This window comes from Mus caroli, unplaced genomic scaffold, assembly GCF_978045245.1.
Source record: "Mus caroli unplaced genomic scaffold, Mus_caroli_1 scaffold_10, whole genome shotgun sequence".
Taxonomy (NCBI): domain Eukaryota; kingdom Metazoa; phylum Chordata; class Mammalia; order Rodentia; family Muridae; genus Mus; species Mus caroli.
Window position 1 is genome coordinate 11,735,018 of NW_028227265.1, and position 21,135 is coordinate 11,756,152.

Here is a 21,135-nt window from a genome sequence, read left to right on the forward strand (position 1 = left end):
GAGTGACCCAGACAGTCTCCTACTGTCCTTCACCCTTCTTGGTCTAAGGCTCGACTGGATTGCAGAAACTTAGAAAGGGGGCAGGGGTACTAATATGTTATGAATTGTCTGATCTGTTTTAGATGGTAATATATATTCATAGCTGCTTAATCCATAGAAGGAAGGGAGATCCTGTTTCCTATACAAGAAGTAACCACAGATGGATGAGTAAAACCTGAGACTTCTCCACCCTGCTTGCACCGTCTCTGCCACTAACACCACATGCCATAGAGACGTCCTCCACTGCTCCTATCAGGAACAAGGCTGACATCTTGATCCAGCTGCCTGGTCAGCCCCTCGCCACTGGCTTAAGACTCACTCAGCAGGAAGATAAGCTGTGGATGGATCCCAGCAAAAAAAAGACAACTGCTTCCCATGGAGACTCATGCATCGGTCCTGGTGAGTTTCATCTTCCTGTGTTCTTATAGTTCATACCAAGAGGCCACACACTGAGAAGTCTGAATTGCCATCTCAAAGGAATGGGTTGGAGAAAATGGGACAGAATGGAGAAGGTTCTGGAGACTGTGGAGACATGATATATAAGGAGATAGAAAGACTTAGTGCAAATAGATGTGGCTGTTACAATGCAGGACCTTGTGTTTCAAGGATCGTCACAGGGGCGGGGGTGGGGTGTAATTAGGTCATATGACTTCCGAAGACACAGCATTAAGTGCACAGAGCTTCAGCTTGACCAGGCTCCTGAGGACATAGCCTGGTAGAGAATTCAGGAAAATCAGAGGACAAAGGACAGAGCCACAGAGATTACCTCAGAGGAAGTCGAAAGAACCTCGGAGTCAAGAGGCAGAGAAGTGGAAAGACAGAGAAGTGCAGAGTCCTGGTAGGCAGAGGCAACCATGCCTGGAAGGAGAATATGGTTGGCAGAGCTAGAGCAGAAGTCATACATAACAAGGTAGAATATCCCCAGCAACTGGATGGGACATCTTCAGAGCCTCGTGAGGGACAACAGAGCTTCAATTGATGTCACAACCTGGGTAAGACCAAGCCCACACCAAATCTTGTCTGGAACAAGCCAACAATTAAATCACCTCAGAACAATGGGGCCTCCATATTTAGACCGTGTCACACTGCCCTTTCTGTACAGGTGACCCCAGCTAGAAGAACCAGTAGATAAGTACCTAAGTACCTAAGCAAGTGGTCAAACAGGGCAACGCTATGACCAAAGGGTGGAGGACATGTCACCGGGGTGGGGCCATTCATTCACAGTCATTGGCTTGTTGTCATTGTGTTGGGTCTAATGGGCTCCTCTCTGAAAAGGGTGGCACAGACATAGAAGGGACCTGGGTCCTGCCTTCAGGCAGCATACAGTGCAGTTAGGTAGATTTGGTTCTATAAGACTACTCCTCGATCCCATACACACACACACACACACACACATACACGCACACGCAAAGAAACAACAATAATGCATAGTAAAATTCTTTTTTTTTTTAAGAACAGTCATGACAAACATTTTTAATTGGTATCCAAAAGACATTTCTAGGTAAACAAGGATTTCCTTGAGTAAAGACTGGGATAGTTGCTACACAAGAACATTATTTGTTCTTAAATTGGGATTGTTGCACACCCCACAAGAGCCTTTTGGCTCAGGCAGCCGAGTTCTTCTCCAGCATGAAGCCCTGGGTTCAATTCCCATCACTGCACACAAAAGAACATAGAAAGCTCTGATCATAGACTGTTATTCTTGCTTCAGTCAGTGTTTCACCTCTTAGTAATCTATTTTTAAGTTCAAAAGAGCCCAAACCCCAAAGTATTCAACTTCTAGAACCTCCACTGGACTATTCAGTAACTCCTAGAAGATGTCACTGTCCATGGACCCTTCATTTGGAGCATAAAATAAAGATCTTTGCTTAAGATAAATCTACTCCTCCTCCTGGATCCACCTTGCTGTCTATCAAATTTTTAAAATTTTCAATTTAAAAATATGTAAAATAAAATAAAATAAAAAGCTTTATGGAAAGCTAGCTGGATACATGACTTACTGAAGCAATTTAGACTACTCTATGAGCCACTTTGGATTCTTAAGGACTCTTTGTCTTTGTCAAGCCTTCCCCAGCTTCCCTCTCCTGCATGCGTGTGCACACACACACACACACACACACACACATACACACACACAACTTGCAACCTGCCCCATGGAGGGCTCTGCAAAGCACCTTGGGTACTCCCCTGTGGTACCACCTATGCTCATCTCATGGCTGCAGTTGGGGACAGCTGTGTCTCTTCACAGGACCTGAAAGCATCTCTGTTCCACAGACTCAGCAGGGAGCAGTCAAGGTGGTTGAGGAAGGCAGATGTGTCTGACCCGAGAGAGCATGAAGGTGAAAATCAAAGTTGCCTTGATCTCTGCCACCAAGCCCGGGAGGGTCCGAAGACCACAGCCTCACGTGACAAGGGAGGGAAGCCCCAGCCCCAAGTAGATCCAAGGTCAATCGACTGTACGTCCTTCAAAATCTTCTGCCCCATGGCTCCTAACAAATAGATGGGCCACACTTCATTCTCAGTAAATATTTATTGAAGGGCTGGGGAGATGGCGCCAGACTTAAGAGCGAGCTGCTTTTCCAGAGGACCCCAGTTTGGTTCCTAGCACCTAGGTCAGCGGGCTCACAACAGTTTTTAACTCTAGTTCCAGGGAATCTGATGCCCTCTTCGGCCCTCTGCCAGAAACCTTCACACACACACACACACACACACACACACACACACACACACACACACACCAGGTAGATACAAATCTTTCTAAAAGGTAAAGAACTACTGAGGAATGACATCCTAGGCTGACCTTTGACCTCAGTCACATGTGCCCCACATACATGTGAACACCACACACACACACACACACAGACACACACACACACATTTAATAGATAAAAGATTGGTCCCTCTCTGTCTATTCCTTTTGCTTTGTTTGTTTGGGTTTTTTTTTTCCTTCCTTTTGCTCTTCCTAGCCACCCCTCATGCCTGCCTCTCATTAGCCCAGGATACTGTTCTACGCTCCCCCTGACCCCTAACAACCTGTGAGATTTTGCTGTGTGTATATCTATGTGATAGTTCCAGTGGGAAAGCAGATCAAAAGCTGCTAACAGAAGCCCAAAGACACATGATCCAAATCATGTTTGTGTGAGATGTTCCTGGAGTGAGTGTGTGTGTGTGTGTGTGTGTGTGTGTGTGTGTGCACGCGCATGGGTTCACGGTACACGTCTTCTCCCCACAGCCAACACCAAGCACCCCAAGTCTGAGGGATGTCCCCAGGTGTTAGAGTTGTCACTAGTGATCACTGGAGCCAGAAGTGCTCAGAAGCTAAGTGGCAGAGGACACACTACCCTTATCAAATGATTGACAAGTGTGGTGATGTCAAAGACTACAGCTTCCTTCTAGCCAGTCTGGGCGGCTCCAAGATGTGACTCACATCTGTGCAGGGTGGCCAAGCGGAAGTGACCCTCAGAGGACTTCTTCTTTTGGTCTCACCCTTTCCCAGTCTTACCTTGCTCCTTGGAAACCTTTCTAAACCTTGCCTCAGGGCCTTCCTGTCAGAATCCCAGAGTCAATTGAGGTAGATTTGGCTTTCAGATGTCTTCCTATCTTCTGGTGCTTGAGATGTTTTTATTTTATTTTATTTTGTCAATCATACCGATCACGTCACTATTTTTACAGTCATTTACAAACTCGAATGACCATTACCGTTTCAGGATACCTTGGAGACAAACAGGTTCAAACATTCTCTGCATGTTGACATGATTAGATTGCTTCAGAGGCAACACAGCTTTGAACATCACAAGGAAAGGCAAGGCATGACTCAAAGAGGAAGAAGGTATTCTTTCAAACTTCAGTTTGTAATCGTCCTTCCCATAGGACCGTAATCAAATGGAAGCTAAAGTGACCGGATCCATTTCTTTAAAGAGTCCGCGTTTGTCTTTTCCTTTCCTTTGTTTGCCACTAGGTATTGAAGCTGGGGCCTCTGCAACATTCCCAGCTCCTTTCTACTTTTTATTTCCAGGTAAGGTTTTACTAACCTTTTAATCCTCCTGCCTCCAAACAGTTGAGCTTACAAGCCTGTAACACCAGACCCAACTTCTTTTAACTTTTCTGTTTGTCTATCTGAGACAGAGCCTTGGGTAGCTGACCTCGTTTTTGTTCTGTATCCAAGGATGCCCTTGAACACCCAGGCTGAGATTACAGCCATCCACCACCGCCATCCACCACCGTGCCTTGACTCTCTTTTGAAAATTTTTATGGCGTGAAAAATATGGAAGCATCACACACACACACACACACACACACACACACACACACACACACACACAAAGCAGCTGTGTACTCCAGCCGTTTGCAAACTCCCTTACAATCTGTCCCTTTCTTTCATTTACATGAATACTTTTTACAAAATGCTTCCCTCCCCACCCCACCCCCTCTGAAATCTTTTACCAGTGTTCCCACCAGCCACCAGCTAGATCTGAAGAGGATGTGACATGGTCCAGACACTCACCTCACTTGTGCTTTCCTGTACTGTTCTCAGTTTTCCGTATCACAAACGCCCCTCTTGCTGCTGCTGTCACCCTTCACGGCTGTATATTGTTCCACTCAAAGGAGCTATCATGGATTTGGGCTGCTTTGTAAATGCAGTTATCTTAAGGAAGATTGGACTGAAAACACTCTAGATTTTTGTCTACTCTTTTACACCGTTCAGTTGGTTTAGTTTGGTTGCTTTGCACTGTTGGAGATTGAACTAATGGCCTCTGGATGCTAGGCAGACACTGTACTATGCAGCTGGATCCCCACCTGCCATCTTATTTCTTTCTAAAATTTGGTTGTTGTTTTATTAGTAGTAGTAGTAATGCGTAGGTGTGCTGGGATGTGTGTGTGAGTTCAGGTGACTGTGGGACCCAGGAGAGAGTATCACACCCCCTGAAGATGGAGTTACAGGCAGATGTGGACTGCTCCATACAAATGCTGGTATCAAACGCAGGTCCCCTGCAGGAATTCTGGTTCTAAACCACCCAGCCATCTTTGCAGCCACCACCCATGCCATCATTTCTTGAAGAGTGTTTTCTAGTAAAGCGGCCATGTCTGTGACTTCAGTGTCACTTTCTTCCCCTCGTCCACAGCCATTAAAACAGTGATTTTTAAACCCAGGGAGGTTTCTTGGTTGGTTTGTTTGTTTGGTAGATTGTCCTGGGCTAGGGAGATGGTTCTGCAAGTAAAGATGCAAAACACACTTGAAAACACCAATTCAAGTCCCTGGACCTATGTAGTGGAAGGAGAGAACTGACTGCCAAAGGTGCTTATTGATCTCAGCATGTGCACACACACACACACACTCACACACAAACACACTCTCACATACTCACACACACTCTCACAGACACTCACACACACACACACACACACACTCACACACACACACAAACACACACACACATACACGGGGGGGAGGATAGTTAAAAATAAATCTTTTTTTAAAATTTAATGAGTTCAGGTATCACAAATTTATTTTCAACTTTTTTATTTCATTTTGAGCTTATTTTGGTTTTGTGTTTGGTTTGGCTTTTTGTTTGTTTGTTTGTTTGTTTGTACATTGGGACTTGGGGGTGTTGGGCTTTGTTTCCCTTTTCTTTTCTTTTCTCTTTCTTTCTTTCTTCCTTTCTTTCTTTCTTTCTTCCTTTCTTTCTTTCTTTCTTTCTTTCTTTCTTTCTTTCTTTCTTCCTTTCTTCCTTCCTTCCTTCCTTCCTCCCTCCCTCCCTCCCTCCCTCCCTCCCTCTTTCTCTCTCTCTTTCTTTCTCTCTTTCTTTGGTATTGGCAGTGGTTGGTTTGTTTTCTTGTGGTGTTGGGGATTGAACTCTGGACCTTAGCACAAGCAAGACAAGTTCCTCTATCCCTGGGCTCCACCCTAACTTTTAGCAAAGATCTTGAGCCTTCCCAGGAATAATGCCAACCTTGTGTTTTCATTGTGCAAATGATGGGAAATGGCATTTCAGTGCCTCTCAAATGTCTCCAGCCCGGCTCTGACATTCGGAAGAGTTCCCTTAGGGCTTAGTCCCTGAGCTTGTGTTGCTCACCTCACTTAGGTGTTGACGAGACCAAATAAGTGGGGAGCAGAGTCCTGCTTTCTCCTCTATCTTGGGATCTGCTGGAATCGGTCCTTCTCAGAGGTCAACTGAAAAAGTGTTAAACCTTGAATTGATCTCCCGAGTGTCTGCATTTCCTGGAAATTCTGTGATGGGCAGGATGCCATACCTCATTGATTTCCAGAGTTTCTGAGGCTGGGGATAGCTCAGGGAGGGAGGGACTTGTGTAAGCATGAGAGCCCACGTTCAGATCCGTGGCACCCACGGAAAAAGCTGGGCACTGTGGGAAATGCTGTCAGCTCCTCACTGAGGAGCCAAAACCAAGAGGATCGCTGGAGGTTGCTTGCAAGCCAGGCTAGCCACTCGAGGAGCTCCAGGGTGGGGGAGAAATACCACCAAAAGGATAAAATGGGGAGTGGCTGAGGCACACACCCAGGATCGACCTTTGATCCTCAGACAGAGACAGAGACAGACAGAGACCGAAGTGTACTTAATGGTTCTGTGTTCTTTCGTACAACTGGGAAATACACTAACTACTCGACTTCACTGTTGGATCTTAAACTCAGAGACGCTGATGTCCTGCCCTTCCACACCCCAGCCAGAACCAAACCGTGCTCACAGGAAGAATTTTTGTTACTGGATTTAAGGTAAAAAATAGAAAGAAAAGTTTCAAGCCTGTTTCTCCGTGATTCATCAGTCACTGAGTCCTCTGCTGACCACAGCCAGGGGCCCCAGCCCCAGGCCACGACTTCCTTATGCAGGGGTGACACCCTCCTCACAAGGTGACGCTGCCGATGGCCTTTCCTCTTCTTTCCAGGTCTTTCTGGGTTAGGATCACTTGAGGGAATTCTAGTTGCAGCTTTCACCAAACAAACCCGTTTTACAACTCCAAGGAATCTAATTTGGCCCTGCGCTTACTGCAGAATAGCACGCAGAAGAAGTGAGAGGCTGGCAGCTCAGCTAATAAGCAGCTAGCTCCATGTGCACGCACTGCCAGTTTGATCTAATTAAGAAGCACTAATACACTAATGACACATAGAGAAAAGGTTCAAACAGGACAACAGGGTGGTTCATGGTTCGGGGCAGCAGCCTGGCAAATTGCAAAGGCTCAAAGTACAGTGGCGTCCCTAGACACACAGTATTGTGCTAAAGCTGGCTGGCAACCTTCCTTCCATACATAGAGGGGTGACCAGGCCTAGGACCTAGATAAATAGTCACCTCAGAACAGAATAGCAACCAAGCCTGAAGAAGTCTGTCAGGTGTTTCCTGGTACAAGAACACTCGTGAAATGATGCTGTTTTGCTTATTAATATTTATTCCTAGGAAATTAACACACTCGTGGTATAGATCTGTGGCCCTGAGCAATTGTCACGTTTTGTCTTACCACTGGCTCCTTCCAAAGCACATCCAAACCAAAGAACACCCAAAAAGGCAGGGTATGCGCTGCCTGTCATTCACTCTAAGCACTTCCCACTCAAGCCAAAACTGGCAGTGTCCCCCCACTGAGGACAGAGAGGATCAGACTCCTCTCCGCAGGACAATCACAGGAATGCTGGCCACTTACCTGTCACCAGCACGGCCTTTTGATCCACAGGTAACAAGTCTTGGTCAGATGAACTCATATACAGAAGAAGGAAGCAGGCCACCGATAAGAGGAACAAGGTGCAGAGGAGGGACAGACTGAGCAGGCAGGCACCTCCCCAGAGGCCAGCAAGACACACCGCCTGGCTCCGCAGCTGCCCGCCACTCCGGCATCTGCAGAGAAGCGTGCCCCCCAGCACTGCAGCGGCAGCCAAGCAGAGCCATGCTGACTCAGAGGCAAACGGGCTCATTCTCCACTGGCCTTCACTTGCTCTGGGCCAGTGAATACTGTGAGTGCAGAAGCTGGCTGGAGGCAGCCCAGGCTTATATGAAGGGAGAGGCAGGGGGGGGGGACGACAGCCCCCGCACCCTTTGAACAAGCATGTTAAAGGTAGTGATAGGGAAGATTACTCCCAGGAGGTAATTTAAACTGTGCACTGTGATATAAATACCTGCTCATTCCCCTAAGGCACTCAACACTTACACATGAGCACACGTACACACACGTACACACACACACACACACACACACACACATACACACACCTACACAGACATACAGACATACACACATGCACATACACACAAATAGATACACACACACACATCATAACACACAGACATAATACACACACAATTATACACACACATACAGACATACAGACATACACACACTTACACATACACACATACACGCACGTGCACACGCACCCTCCCACCTGACAGATGTTTACTCAAATAATGATTGACAGACTTGGAATCACAAGAAGACAATCTCCTTTGGATGTGCCCTCTCTGTGTTGGTTGAGTTCTTTTGCTAACTCCGAGTGTATCTGTATGTGTGGGTGTGAGTGTGTGTGTGTGGGGGTGTGTGTGTGTGTTATCCAAGTAATCAGTGAAGCTTGGAAAGTGGATTCTAAGAAGAGAGCATCCCCGATCTGGCCTGCATCTGGAGGACTACTGCCAACGGAGACAGGTTAAGGGCTCAATGAGCCAAAAGAAGGCTCACCTTAGAGGCAGATGGGAGGTGCCTGTGTCTTCCCAGAGGACAGTTGTGCCAGGGAGAGACCATAGCAATGACAATCAGACTGAGAGAAGCTGTCAGAACCAGTGCTCTGCTCAATTCTGACTCAGTCTACCCTGTTGGAGGCTCTGTTCTGGATAGTAGGACTCAGTCTCCGAATGGGATGTCCTTACAACATTTCTATTCGTGTGGCAATAGCGAGAGGCAATCAGTCTGAGACTAGAGAGATTAGGAGCCGAAACGCAGCAGGGTGTCAATCCCCGGCATTGCCCTTTGAACCACCCACTGCCTGCTTTAGGTCAAACACAGAAAAGCAACCCCTCCTGTGCTAGTTCCTCCTTTTGCCCAGCTTGCATCTTACACAATCCTTTGTTAGAGTCAGCTTGTAAACTAGAAAATTCAGGCTGGGAGAGGCTGTACTTTATCCAAGAGCAAGGAATCTGAATCCACACACCTGTGACTCACCAGCTCAAGAGCCCTTCTGTAAAAACTGGGGAGATAGTTCAGTTCCTATATATAGGTATCTGGGTATTATATACCATGAGCGCGAACACACACTTGCACATGTGTGCATGTGAGACACACACACACACTCAGACCACCAGTTCCAATACTGACACCCAAGGGGAGCTCCCACGGGATTTGATGGATGTGGTGTTTATTGGTGTCTGCCTAGGATGGAGCAGGATTCTAATAAAGGCTAGACACTGAGAAAACTGGAGAGAGAGGAGCTCTCACTTTGTGTTCAGATGGCTCATTTTAAACCCACTTCAGTTCCCACACTTGTTAAGGATGAGGTCATCTTGGCTGGGGGATGCTGTCTCTTTACCTGTCCATACACTGTGCCCCACCTGGAACCCTCGATGGGGTCTCAGAAAGGCTACAGGGTTGCATGTTTAAATGAACGAGGACACTAAGCAGGAGGTCTGGTAGAACCCAGGGCCCCTCCGACTACAGACTTGTTCTAGAGCAAAGGTGCACAGAGAGACAGAGGTGGTGGGAGGAGTCTGGCCCTCCAGACATAGAGGGAAGCAGGGTTTGCTCAGGTCCTAACACAGTGGTGGCACAGGCTGTCGGAAGACCAGTGGGGCCTTGGATGGGGAGTCAGGGAAACCAGCCTCCAGCTCAAGTATAAGTCTAGGGCAGTGCAGCTGTCAAGGGAGGATGAGGTAGGACAGCCCCAGGCCCAGGCTAGTTCAAGAACCAAGGGAAACAGGCTAAGAAGCCGGAATCTGTGAGCTACACTGTGGGGTGGGAGCATTTTGAGAGTCGACAGAGCATGTATAGGAGACCTGAATGGGGTGGTAGCAAGTTACCTCCAATCCCAGCCAGCCTCATGGACACTTGGCTCCATCCCCGCAAGCTTAGGGCAGGGGGACTGTGGAATTCTTGAGCAGCTCTAAGCATGTTCTCTCTCACCCACAGATCCCATCCCATCCTAATGCTGACTGCACAGACAGCATTAGGATGGGTTGGGGGACAGTCCCATGTGGGCATACGGGGCTAGCTTTGGTTCTTTTGTCAGGACGTTAGCACTGTGACTTCTGTATCAGAGGGGGACCAAACATGCTTGTGTGGGTTTCCCGACAGGCTCATACTCAACTGAGACCAGGCGACTCTTTTTCTTTGGGTGGCTCACACAACAGGGGAAAGCTGACTTGGTACAACACAGAAATTGAAGCAGAGATATTTCTCAACCTAAGATGAAAAGGGGGGGGAGCTGTACAATGGCCCCACCATTTAAAGGTTTGAGCAGGTTGCCTACCATTCTAGACTCTTTCCTACTCGATAGAATGGTCCTCTCCCATAGGGATCTTCCGAAAAGCGAAGGACTGACCTGATTCTTCCACCAAGCCTGGCTCTGGTCTACAGTTATGAACAGAGGCCGCTTTCCCTCGCTCATTCAGAGGCTCACCTCCTCTCAGCCCTTACTGCTGGGCAGCGGAGATGCCTTTCCCAGCCTCTTCTTGTTTCCTTGTTTCTCCACTCACTTTGTCACCCAAGTCTTCCCTTGGCACCCTTCCCATGAGGTCAGCTCGAGGGTCACCTGCTCAGACCCCACCCGAGTCCCATCCTTTCTGTCAGTTAACAATTCTGGACTGGTTTGTTTATTCTGAGAAATGTTCTTCTGTCTCTTCTATCAGAGCAGGGGTTCTCAACCTCTGGGTCTCGGACCCTTTGGGGATGAAATGGCCCTTTCACGGGGACCACCAGAAAACACAGATATTTACATATTTACATTATGATTTACAGCAGTAGTAAATTACAGTCATGAACTAGCAACGAAAATAATTTTATGGTTGGAGGTCACCACAGTAAGAGGAACTATGTTAAAGGGTCTCTCACTCAGCATTTGGAAGGCTGAGATTTGCTGCTCTAGAAAGTGATTCCCGAGGTCAAGGACAAGCCCCCAGTGCTGTGAGCACTGTGTCATTGTGGAGTTACCAGGCAAAAACCTAACTTATGTCCCTCTGATCTTAGAATTCTTTCTTTCCCTGGGGACTGTCAGGGTCTTAGTCTATCTGAGATCACACAACTCCTCAGCCAGGACTTCCTCTTCTCACCTGTGACATCAGGATTTCTAGTTTGTCCCCATTTTTTTTTTAACCTGGAACTGCCCTCAAGACATGGTCAGTGACCTATATCTGGCAAGCTTTGGTCCATCTTCCCAAGGAAAAGGAATGGATGAGTCACGTCATTCTTGTTAATGATGTCCCAGGGTCAGTGCCCTGTGACCTTTCTGCGGGTGGAGAAGCCTTTTAAAAAGACACTTCCTGAAGACGATAACTTAACTATAATTAGTTTCTTTTTTTTTCATGTTTGTGACAGAATAACTGACAAGAGGCAACTTAAGGAACTGTCTATGTTGGTTCACAGTTTGAGGGGATACAGTGTGTCATGGAGGGGGTGGGCGGGGGAAGACATGGCGGCAGAAGTGTGAGGCAGCTGGTTACATGGCACCCACAGCCAGGACACAGAGAGATGAGCACTGATGTTCAGATCACCTTCTCCTTTTTCTTCAGTCTGGGACCCCAGCTCAGAGATAATACAGCCCACATTCAGGATGGGCCTCGCCACCTTAGCTAAACCTCCCTGGACACACCTTCATAGACACATCCAGAAGTGTGTTTCCACAGTTGTCAGAGTTGACAATGGAACTTAACCATCACAGTTACCAAAGGAGAGGATTTCCCAAACTGAGCAACAACAAACAAACAAACAAAAACACTAAGAATCTGCAAATGTACAGTTGGTTAGTATCCAGGACTCTCGGGTGTGGATGGCAGTGTGCAGAAGTGACTTCCCTTCTAGAGTGGGGATTCCCTCTGAAACAGCCCCACCAAGTGGCTATCTTCGTTACTGTCAGGTGACTCTGGACAAAACAGAGTTCCCTCTGGTGCACTTGATCTGGGCACTTGTTTTCCTTTCCCCTTTGGGAGCCACATACAGACATCTTCCAGAGGCTGGAACACAGCAGCTGGTCCAAGCAGATGACGCCCTTCATCCTCCCAAATGTCCCTTAGACAAGGTAGAATAGATTTGCTCTGGAGTTGAGTTTCTCAGGAAACCACATGCCCCAAAGTCCCAACACCACTGAGATAATGATGCTACAGGCGCTGGGTAGCATTTGATACAGTGAGTGGCACATGGTAATTCACCGAGCATAGCATGCGTATATATCACTGTGATCCTGACCCAATGGTTAACACAAGGACAGGTTGGTACGGGACAGAACATAATCTCAGAAATCTGAGGGCAATGTTGCTGAGAACACGTGCCTTCTGAACACCCAGGGGATGATGAATATTTCGCATGTTCAACGATAATTTTACAAATATCATATTTTGCATAATTCTTTATTCTACACAGTGAGGAATAACAGGAGAGGGATGCTCCAACAGCAAAGAGCTGGCCACACAAGCACGAGGACCTGAGTCCAGATCTCCAGAACTGACCTAAAACCATGTGATTGTAATTCCTGCACTGGGTAGGCAGAGATAGGTGCATCCCTGCATCTCACTGGTCAGTCAGTCCAGCCAAATTAATGAGCTCTAGGCTCAGTGAGAGACATTTCCATACAAAATAATGTAGAGAATGATTGAAGAAGACCTGAACACTGGTCTCTGACCTCCATGTACATGTGTACATAGATGCTTGTGCATCCTTACGTGCACATGCATACACACACAAAAGACACATAGACACACGTATGTTACACCCACCACTACTCACAAAAAAAAATCTAAGTGAAACTCCAGGTGTTATAGGTATTTTCATATCATTTTTAACTTTTTACTCTAAACTGTAGTGCATATAAAAATGTGTCCAAAATATAGGTGGATAAATGATTATGCATCCATGTGCTCTCTCCCTCCCCTCCAAAAATATTTTTGTGAAATCCAATTTGAGGGTCTAAATAAATGGTCCAGTGGTTAAGAGCATTTGCTGCTCTTATGGATCCAAGTTAAATCCTCAACACCCACATTAGGCAGCTCACGACCACCTGTAGCTCCAGCTCCAGGGGATCCAAAATCTTCTTCTGCAGGCACCCACACACATGTGTACACACACACACACGCACACACACACACACACACACACACACACACAATCATTCACAAATTAAAATAAAATATTTTTTAAAAAAATGATAATGGTCTTTGCACTGAATTGATTCCTTTACACTTAATGTAAATAGCAGTGTATTTAATTTAAATCCACTGTCTGTTTGAACATTTGCTATGACTTTTCTTCTTTCTGGCCTTCCCTTGCATGAGTTTTTTTTTTTCTATGTTCCACTCACTTCTCTCATTATGTTGACATTTCTGAGTTATTTGCACTTCTTTTAATGATTGTGGAGAAGCTTGTCAAAGTTCATCATGACCTGGTTTGCTTCTTCCATTCCTAGATAAGACAGGACCTTTGGACATTTAGAAGCCATGGGAGTGCTGACCAGCAAAACAGCACTGGCCCAGCAGGTGCTGAGCACTAACTTCCCTCTCCACACCTGCCAGCACAACACACCAACACAGAAAAATTCTTCTTTCTTTTTGTGTATTAATAATGAAGAAGATCTGATAAAGCACATACACACATACACACACACACACACACACACACATACACACACACACACACACACACACACACACACACACACACACCAGTCAGAGAAGACAGGTTCATTCTTTGTTGCTGTTCTGTACTGTACTAGGAATAGAGTCCAGAGCCTTACTCAGGCTCTGGAAATACCCTTCTGCTGAGCCAAACCCCTAGACCCTCATTGGGGGATTCAGGACAGGCATTCCATCACCAAGCCATTCTCACATGCCACTGTGTCACTAGTTCTAATTATCCAGATACATCAAATCTGTTTGGTTTTATTGTCTTTCTTTGTATACAGCCAACAATTGTTACTTTCCTATCAAATGATTGCTTCTTATTGCCTTTCATTTCCTTGTTTGTCTCCAAGCTCATTGTCAAAACCACTTTCCCTTTGTGTTTCCTTAAGGTTAGGCCTTGGAGATTAAACTGCTCAGTTTTTGTTTTGCTGAAAATGACAATTCGTCTTCTCTGCTGAAGGATATTTTCACTGGGTATAGAATTCCCAGTTGGCAATTGATCTCTTGCAGCATTTTTATGCTTTTTGAGGAAAACTTTAAAATACTTGAATTTGCTTTGTTTCACAAGCTCATTTGAAAATCTGTGTGTGGGCATGTGTGTATATATGTGTGTATGTATATGTGTGTATGTGTGTGCATGCAGACATGTGTGCATGTATATGTGTATATGTATATGTATATGTGTGCATGTATATGTGTGTGCAGGTATCTGTGTATGTGTGTGCAGGCATGCATGTATATATACATATATATATATGTGTGTGTGTGTGTGTATTGTGCACATGCATGTGTTTGTATGTACACGTGTTCATGTATGTAAGTGCTGGTGGATATGAGCTACAACATAAAAGTAAAGGTCAGAGGGCAACCTCCAATGTCAATTCTCACCTTCTACCTTGTTGGAGACACAGTCTACTTGTTGTTCATCTGACATGTACTCTAGGCTGGCTAGCCCAAGAACTTCTAGAAATTCTCTACTTCCCATTTCTCAGTAGAAGAACCAGAGTTACACATATGCACCACCTCATCTGGCTTTGTGTGGATCCCAGGGATCCAAACTCAGGTCCTCACTCAACCCAAACCTAATTAATGTCTGGGAAGAGAGAGTCTCAATGAGGAATTGCCTCTATAATATGTGCCTGTGGGCTCATCTGTGGGGACCAGATTCACCTGCAGCCTATAGTGTCCATATGTGATTATTTTTCCTTTCTTTCTCTTCCTCTCTGAAAAAAGACAGGAGTTGAGAGACTGGGGCTCCTGGTGTTCAGAAGCTAACCTATGGAGGTGTGCATGGTACCAAGGATGTTTGCAGATGAAATCCAAATCGGGATTCACTTATGATAAGGGGAGGAGTACTGGCTGGTTTTGTGTGTCAACTTGACACAAGCTGGAGTTATCACAGAGAAAGGAGCTTCAGTTGAGGAAATGCCTCCATGAGATCCAGCTCTAAGGCATTTTCTCAATTAGTGATCAAGGGAGGAAAGGCCCCTTGTAGTTGGCACCATCCCTGGGATGGTAGTCTTGGGTTCTATAAGACAGCAAGCTGAGCAAGCCAGGGGAAGCAAGCCAGTAAGCAGCATCCCTCCATGGCCTCTGCATCAGCTCCTGCTTCCAGACCTGCTTGAGTTCCAGTCCTGACTTCCTTTGGTGATCAACAGCAGTGTGGAAATGTAAGCTGAATAAACCCTTTCCTCCCCAACTTGCTTCTTGATCATGATGTTTGTGCAAGAAGAGAAACCCTGACTGAGACAGGAGGTGTCCTTTCTTTAAGGTTGGTGACCATTTATACGGTCACTTTCTAGTTTTCCGACATCTGTCTGTCTATTCCTCCTAGGAATCTTTGCTGTGATTTGAGGTGATAATTTTCCTGGATTTTAACTAAGTAGCTGAATAAAGAAATCCCCTATGATCCTAGTGAGATGAGGATGCTGTGTGGGCCGGCGCTTGTGGATGTGAGAGGGGACATCTGAACAGGAAAGTATCTCTGGGGACCAGTCACTTTCTGCACTACTCATTGCACCGCACTTCTCATTCCATCTCTGCCTGTCCACCCTATCACTTGGGGCTTCTCCCTGACTTTTAAAACCATGGATGTGGATACTCTCGTTCAACTGGGGACAGCAGGGATGGGGAGGAGAACGTGGGTGTTTGTATTGAAGCTGGGGGGAGAAGCGTAAGCACCAAAAACCGGGGCTTCCCTCCCAACTAAGGTGGTCCCAAGGCTCCACAACAGGACCCAAGGACTCCAGGATACACAATCAGATGCCACCTGCTTGAATCTGAAGTCAACACTGGAGTGAGGTGACCGAAGAACCCAGAAGTGACAAGTGTGATTACACTCATAGAGACAATGACTATCGGTACATAACCTGGGTGCTAGAGGTGTGTATGTGTGGGTGGCGGGATTAGATGTATGTTTATGTTTGTCACTTGAGACTGTTGGGTTCAGGGTGGAAGCCGAGAAAACTCACTTCAGACGTGGAAGCTTTAAAATGAAAGCTTTATTTTCTGAGCGCTCAGAGAGGCACTCAGTTCGGGATCTGAACAGCGCCCCCTAAGGGAAATTGTGCTACATTTTAGTAGAATGGAAACACAAAGCAAGAGGGATCAGGGTGGGATGTTGCATTAACCAATCACATTTTGACACAAGGGGTTTTAAACAAGGAAGTTAACATTGGTGACTGGGCCTTTTCCAGGTCACCTGGTTTCAGGTTCCTGAATCAGCTTTTGCATTCAGGTCCCCTCCTGGATGCTGCCCTGGAATTTAGAATGGTCAGGGAACAAGGAGAGGGCAAGCCACACACAGTCAATTAAGTCAAGATGAGCAGCACACATACGAGCTGTGTGCCTTAACATAGATGACGGGATCACAGCATCACCCCTCTTTACAGCCTTCACTGGCTAACAGACCAGCATGAAGCATCTGAACAAGTGGGCTAGGAGTTGGTTCTGGGGCCTGGGAACCTGAACTCAACTTTGATCCTGCCGGGAAGATGGAACTCATGTTCCAGAGATGGTTAAACATTTAGTAAGGGTCTAGCTCGGGCCCCAGTAGATGACTTCTAACTTCAGAAACATCATCTTTCCTGGAGAGTCAGATCCAATGCAAACATCACCCCGACTTGCATCCTCTTCATGTGAATGGCAACTGCTTTGGGTGGAGACCACGCATGTGAACTTTGCCTCTGTGCGCTGAATATTTCTGTTAACCCAAAAGTAAAGCCATGGTGAAGGGGTGGGACAAGGCTCTGCAATTCTGTTCACCAGTTCATCAGCTTTTAATCCCCTGCCTTTTCCATCAGGAGGTTTACTGAGGCCCCATTGTAGGCCGAAGGTTGTGTAATCATAGTCCCTCCTTGCTCAAGTATGTGAGAGAGCAAGGCGGCAGTGCTACACCGATGTCACCAGTCAGCACAGAGGTATTGGTGGAAGACCAGCCTGAAGACCTCCAGTTCTATTCTGACTTAGCCATGTGGAGACCAACAAGGCTTTGTCACCTACCTGCTGCCACTTCATGTGAGTACAAGAGGACAGCAACACACACCCACACATACTCACACACATACACACTCACACTCACTCATACACACTCACACTATCACACCTTCACACTCACACACACATACACACACTCACACATACTCACACACATACTCGCACACATACACACCTACACTCACTCATACACACTCTCACACACTCACACATACTCACACACACTCACACACACTCACACACTCATACTCTCTCTTACACACACACACACACGCATACTCTCTCTCTCACACACACACACAAACACTCACAAACACTCACACACACTCACACACACTCACACACACACACACACATGTTCTGCCTGCATGTTCAGATGCTTCTTAGTCTCCACCTTGTGGTTTTTGAATTTTATATCCACGGTCTCTCCTTCCAAGAACGTGAGGAGAGAATTAGAATTCTACCCAGGATGGAGGAAGGAGATGGGCTGGACATCTTGCTAGCCTTTTCCTGTGATGGGGACAGAGAAGTAGATTAGAAGCTCCTTCTGTGTCCCACACCATGCCGGAGCAGCCATTTGTCCAGGCAGAGATGTCAATGGGTTGTGGCCACTGAAAAGGGACAGTGACTTCTCCATCTTGGAAGTTCTGGTCACAGGCTCTATTTTTCACTGGCCCCTGGAAAGATGAAGATATTGCTCAGGGCATTGTCCTGGGTTTCTCTAAGACAGCATTGACTTTATTACAATGATGGTCTTCAGAGCTTATAGCTTTCCTCCTCATTTTGACATGAAACTCATTCATTCTCTCTCTCTCTCTCTCTCTCTCTCTCTCTCTCCCCTCCCCCTGTGGATGTGTGTGTAACATTCAGTAGCCAGAAGACATTAAGACATTAGATGTTCTGTTCTACCCCTCTCTACCGTATTCCTTTGAGACAGGGTCTCTCGGTGAACCTGGCAGCCAGCAAGGCAGGCAGATCCTTCTGTCCCCACCTCCTACAGTGCTGGGGTTGTGTGTGCAGGTTAGCCACGTCTGAGTTTTCACACCGAACTTAAGGGCTTGAATTAAGATCCTCATTGTCGAACAGTAAGAATTCACCCACTAAGCTATCTCTATAGCCCCCAAATACCTTTGGATATATGAAATCACAGGAATAGGAGACCACTGCCCAGTGTCACTGCTGCCTTGACAACCTGACAAACTTGACAAAACTGAATGCTGGCATACGTAATGACACCGTAAGCTGTGATCTGACGTATCACCAGTGCTCAAAACTGCAGAGATAACGGCGGCCCTCACTGGCATATACCATGGTGGGTTCAAGTTCTGTAAGCTTCCATTTCTGCTACTTGATCGACACTATGACCTCACTCCATGCTGTGAGCCCCAGCCTACATAGCAACGATTGAGACAATAGCATCAGGATGGCTCAACTTCACTGGCTTTGGAATCTCATCCTGTTTATCTATGAAGATGTTTCTGGTAAGGATGAGTTGATAAGGGAAGACCCATCCTAAGGGAGGTGACATCATTCCATGAGACGGAGGCCTAGACTGAATAAAAAGGAGAGAGATGAGCACCAGCATTCTCTCTCTCTCTCTCTCTCTCTCTCTCTCTCTCTCTCTCTCTTTCTCTCTCTCCTTCTGATGTGATTGTGGCCATGGCTTCACCATCATGACAGACTTTATCCTCACACAATGAGCCAGAATGAGCCCTTCCTGCCTCCCTTTCTTCCTCCCTCCCTCCCTCCTTCCTCTATCATCTCTTCCTCCTTCCTTCCCTCCCTTCCTTCCTCCCTCCCTCTCTTCCTCCTTTCCTCCCTCCCTCCATCCCTCCCTTTGTCCATCCTTCCTGCCCCCTCTCTTCCTTCCTCCCTCCCTCCATTTCTTCCCCTTTCCCTCTCTCCCTTTGTCCCTCCCTCCCTTCTCCCTTCTTTCTTTCCTTTGATTGCTTGGCTTTTCCTCCATCCCTCCTTTCCCTTCTCCCTGTAATGTTTTTCACAGAGATAAGATAGTAACCAACACAACACAAACAAGTACCTTATCTTATGGTCCGGGTCAAAGGATGCCACCATTTCAAAAGCATCTTTTATCTCAGGAGTCCTTTCTGTTTCAACAAAAACTCCTGCTCCTGCACACTGAGGAAATATTGCTGCATTGAGGGAAACCAAACCTCGAGCCTGCTTTTCTCTGGTAGCTGCGGCCCCAGGCCACTAGGAAGCATCATGCCTGTGTCTCCCGAAGGAAGATGAAACCTGATGTGAAATGATTAGAGATAAGACTTTTCAAAATTTGGGAGCCCAGCTGAATACCAAAACTGTATCAGACCATAAGCCAGATGTTCCCAGAACTTTTCGCCCATTTTTTTTTTTATTTCTGCCTGAAGGAGAAGTTTTCATTCATAAAGAAAACAGTGAGCAGAAATTGTTATTGCAAATCATCAATTCACGGCTCATGGTTATTTAAAATGAGCTCATTTGAAAATAATCAAAGATGTTCATGGGGATTTATCACAGAAGTTGTTCATCTCAGTGGTATTTATCATATGTATAGTGTAGAAACAGCCCCAGTGGATTGCCATAAGGGATTCGTTATATAAACAGCAGTACTTTCATTTGATGGACGGCTGTGCGGCCATAAAAAAAAAAAAAAAAAAAAAGCGCAATTGTTGAAGAATATTTAATGACCTGAGAAAATGTTGGCCATATTTTTAAAGCAAGAAAAGCATATTACAAAGTAGCGTATGTGGCTAGATCATATTTTACATATTTAGAACCTAGACGATCTGCTGGGGTTCCTCCGATTTGCCATTTAAGATTGGCTCAAACTCCTAGTCACGGGACTCTCTGGCTCAAGTCCCAAGATTCCTGGAGTCCTTGCACATCTCTACTTGCCGTGGCTTCCCTCGCACCCTGAGTTGAAGGTGAAACTTAACCTCACTCACCTTTTAAGAATTTGTAGGTGCATGGACTAAGGCTGATCTTCAATAACAAAATAAATAATAGAAAGCCAACCTTCACGTGGAAACTGAACAACACTCTTCTCAATGATACCTTGGTCAAGGAAGGAATAAAGAAAGAAATTAAGGACTTTTTAGAGTTCAATGAAAATGAAGCCACAACATACCCAAACTTATGGGACGCAATGAAAGCATTTCTAAGAGGAAAACTCATAGCTCTGAGTGCCTCCAAAAGGAAACTAGAGAGAGCACACATTAACAGCTTGACAACACACCTAAAAGCACTAGAACAAAAGGAAGCAAATTCACCCAAGAGGAGTAGACGGCAGGAAATAATCAAACTCAGGGGTGAAATCAACCAAGTGGAAACAAGAAAAACTATTCAAAGAATCAACCAATCAAGGAGCTGGTTCTTTGAGAAAATCAACAAGATAGATAAACCCTTAGCCAGACTCACTAGAGGGCACAGGGAAAGCATCCTAATTAACAAAATCAGAAATGAAAAAGGAGACATAACAACAGATCCTGAAGACATCCAAAACACCACCAGATCCTTCTACCAAAGGCTATACTCAACAAAACTGGAGAACCTGGATGAAATGGAGAAGTTCCTAGACAGATACCAGGTACCAAAGTTGAATCAAGATCAGGTTAATGATCTAAACAGCCCTATATCCCCCAAAGAAATAGAAGCAGTCATTAATAGTCTCCCAACTAAAAAAAGCCCAGGACCAGATGGGTTTAGTGCAGAGTTCTATCAGACCTTCAAAGAAGATCTAATCCCAGTTCTTCACAAACTATTCCACAAAATAGAAACAGAAGGTACTCTACCC

General features: G+C 46.0%; 1 protein-coding gene and 1 long non-coding RNA gene across 4 annotated transcripts in view; one reads left to right on the forward strand and one right to left on the reverse strand.

The window, feature by feature from the left end:
- Hsd17b2 (hydroxysteroid 17-beta dehydrogenase 2) overlaps window positions 1–8,015 on the reverse strand; it is a 61,167-nt gene extending 53,152 nt beyond the window's left edge. The window contains exon 1 of the mRNA XM_021169405.3: window positions 7,687–8,015. Coding sequence (XP_021025064.1) covers window positions 7,687–7,954 — 268 coding nt within the window. The 5' untranslated portion in view covers window positions 7,955–8,015. The remainder of the gene's footprint in view (window positions 1–7,686) is intronic.
- Window positions 6,691–20,456, forward strand: LOC110299664 (uncharacterized). Of its 3 annotated transcripts, XR_002378507.3 has the most exons (5): window positions 6,691–6,769; window positions 15,685–16,232; window positions 17,153–17,366; window positions 18,216–18,826; window positions 19,442–20,456. It is a non-coding gene; the product is annotated as an uncharacterized LOC110299664 (long non-coding RNA). The 3 variants fall into 3 exon arrangements; XR_015048592.1 differs by having other exon boundaries at window positions 17,153–18,826; XR_015048593.1 differs by having other exon boundaries at window positions 15,685–16,210; window positions 17,153–18,826.
- Window positions 20,457–21,135: the final 679 nt, after the last annotated feature.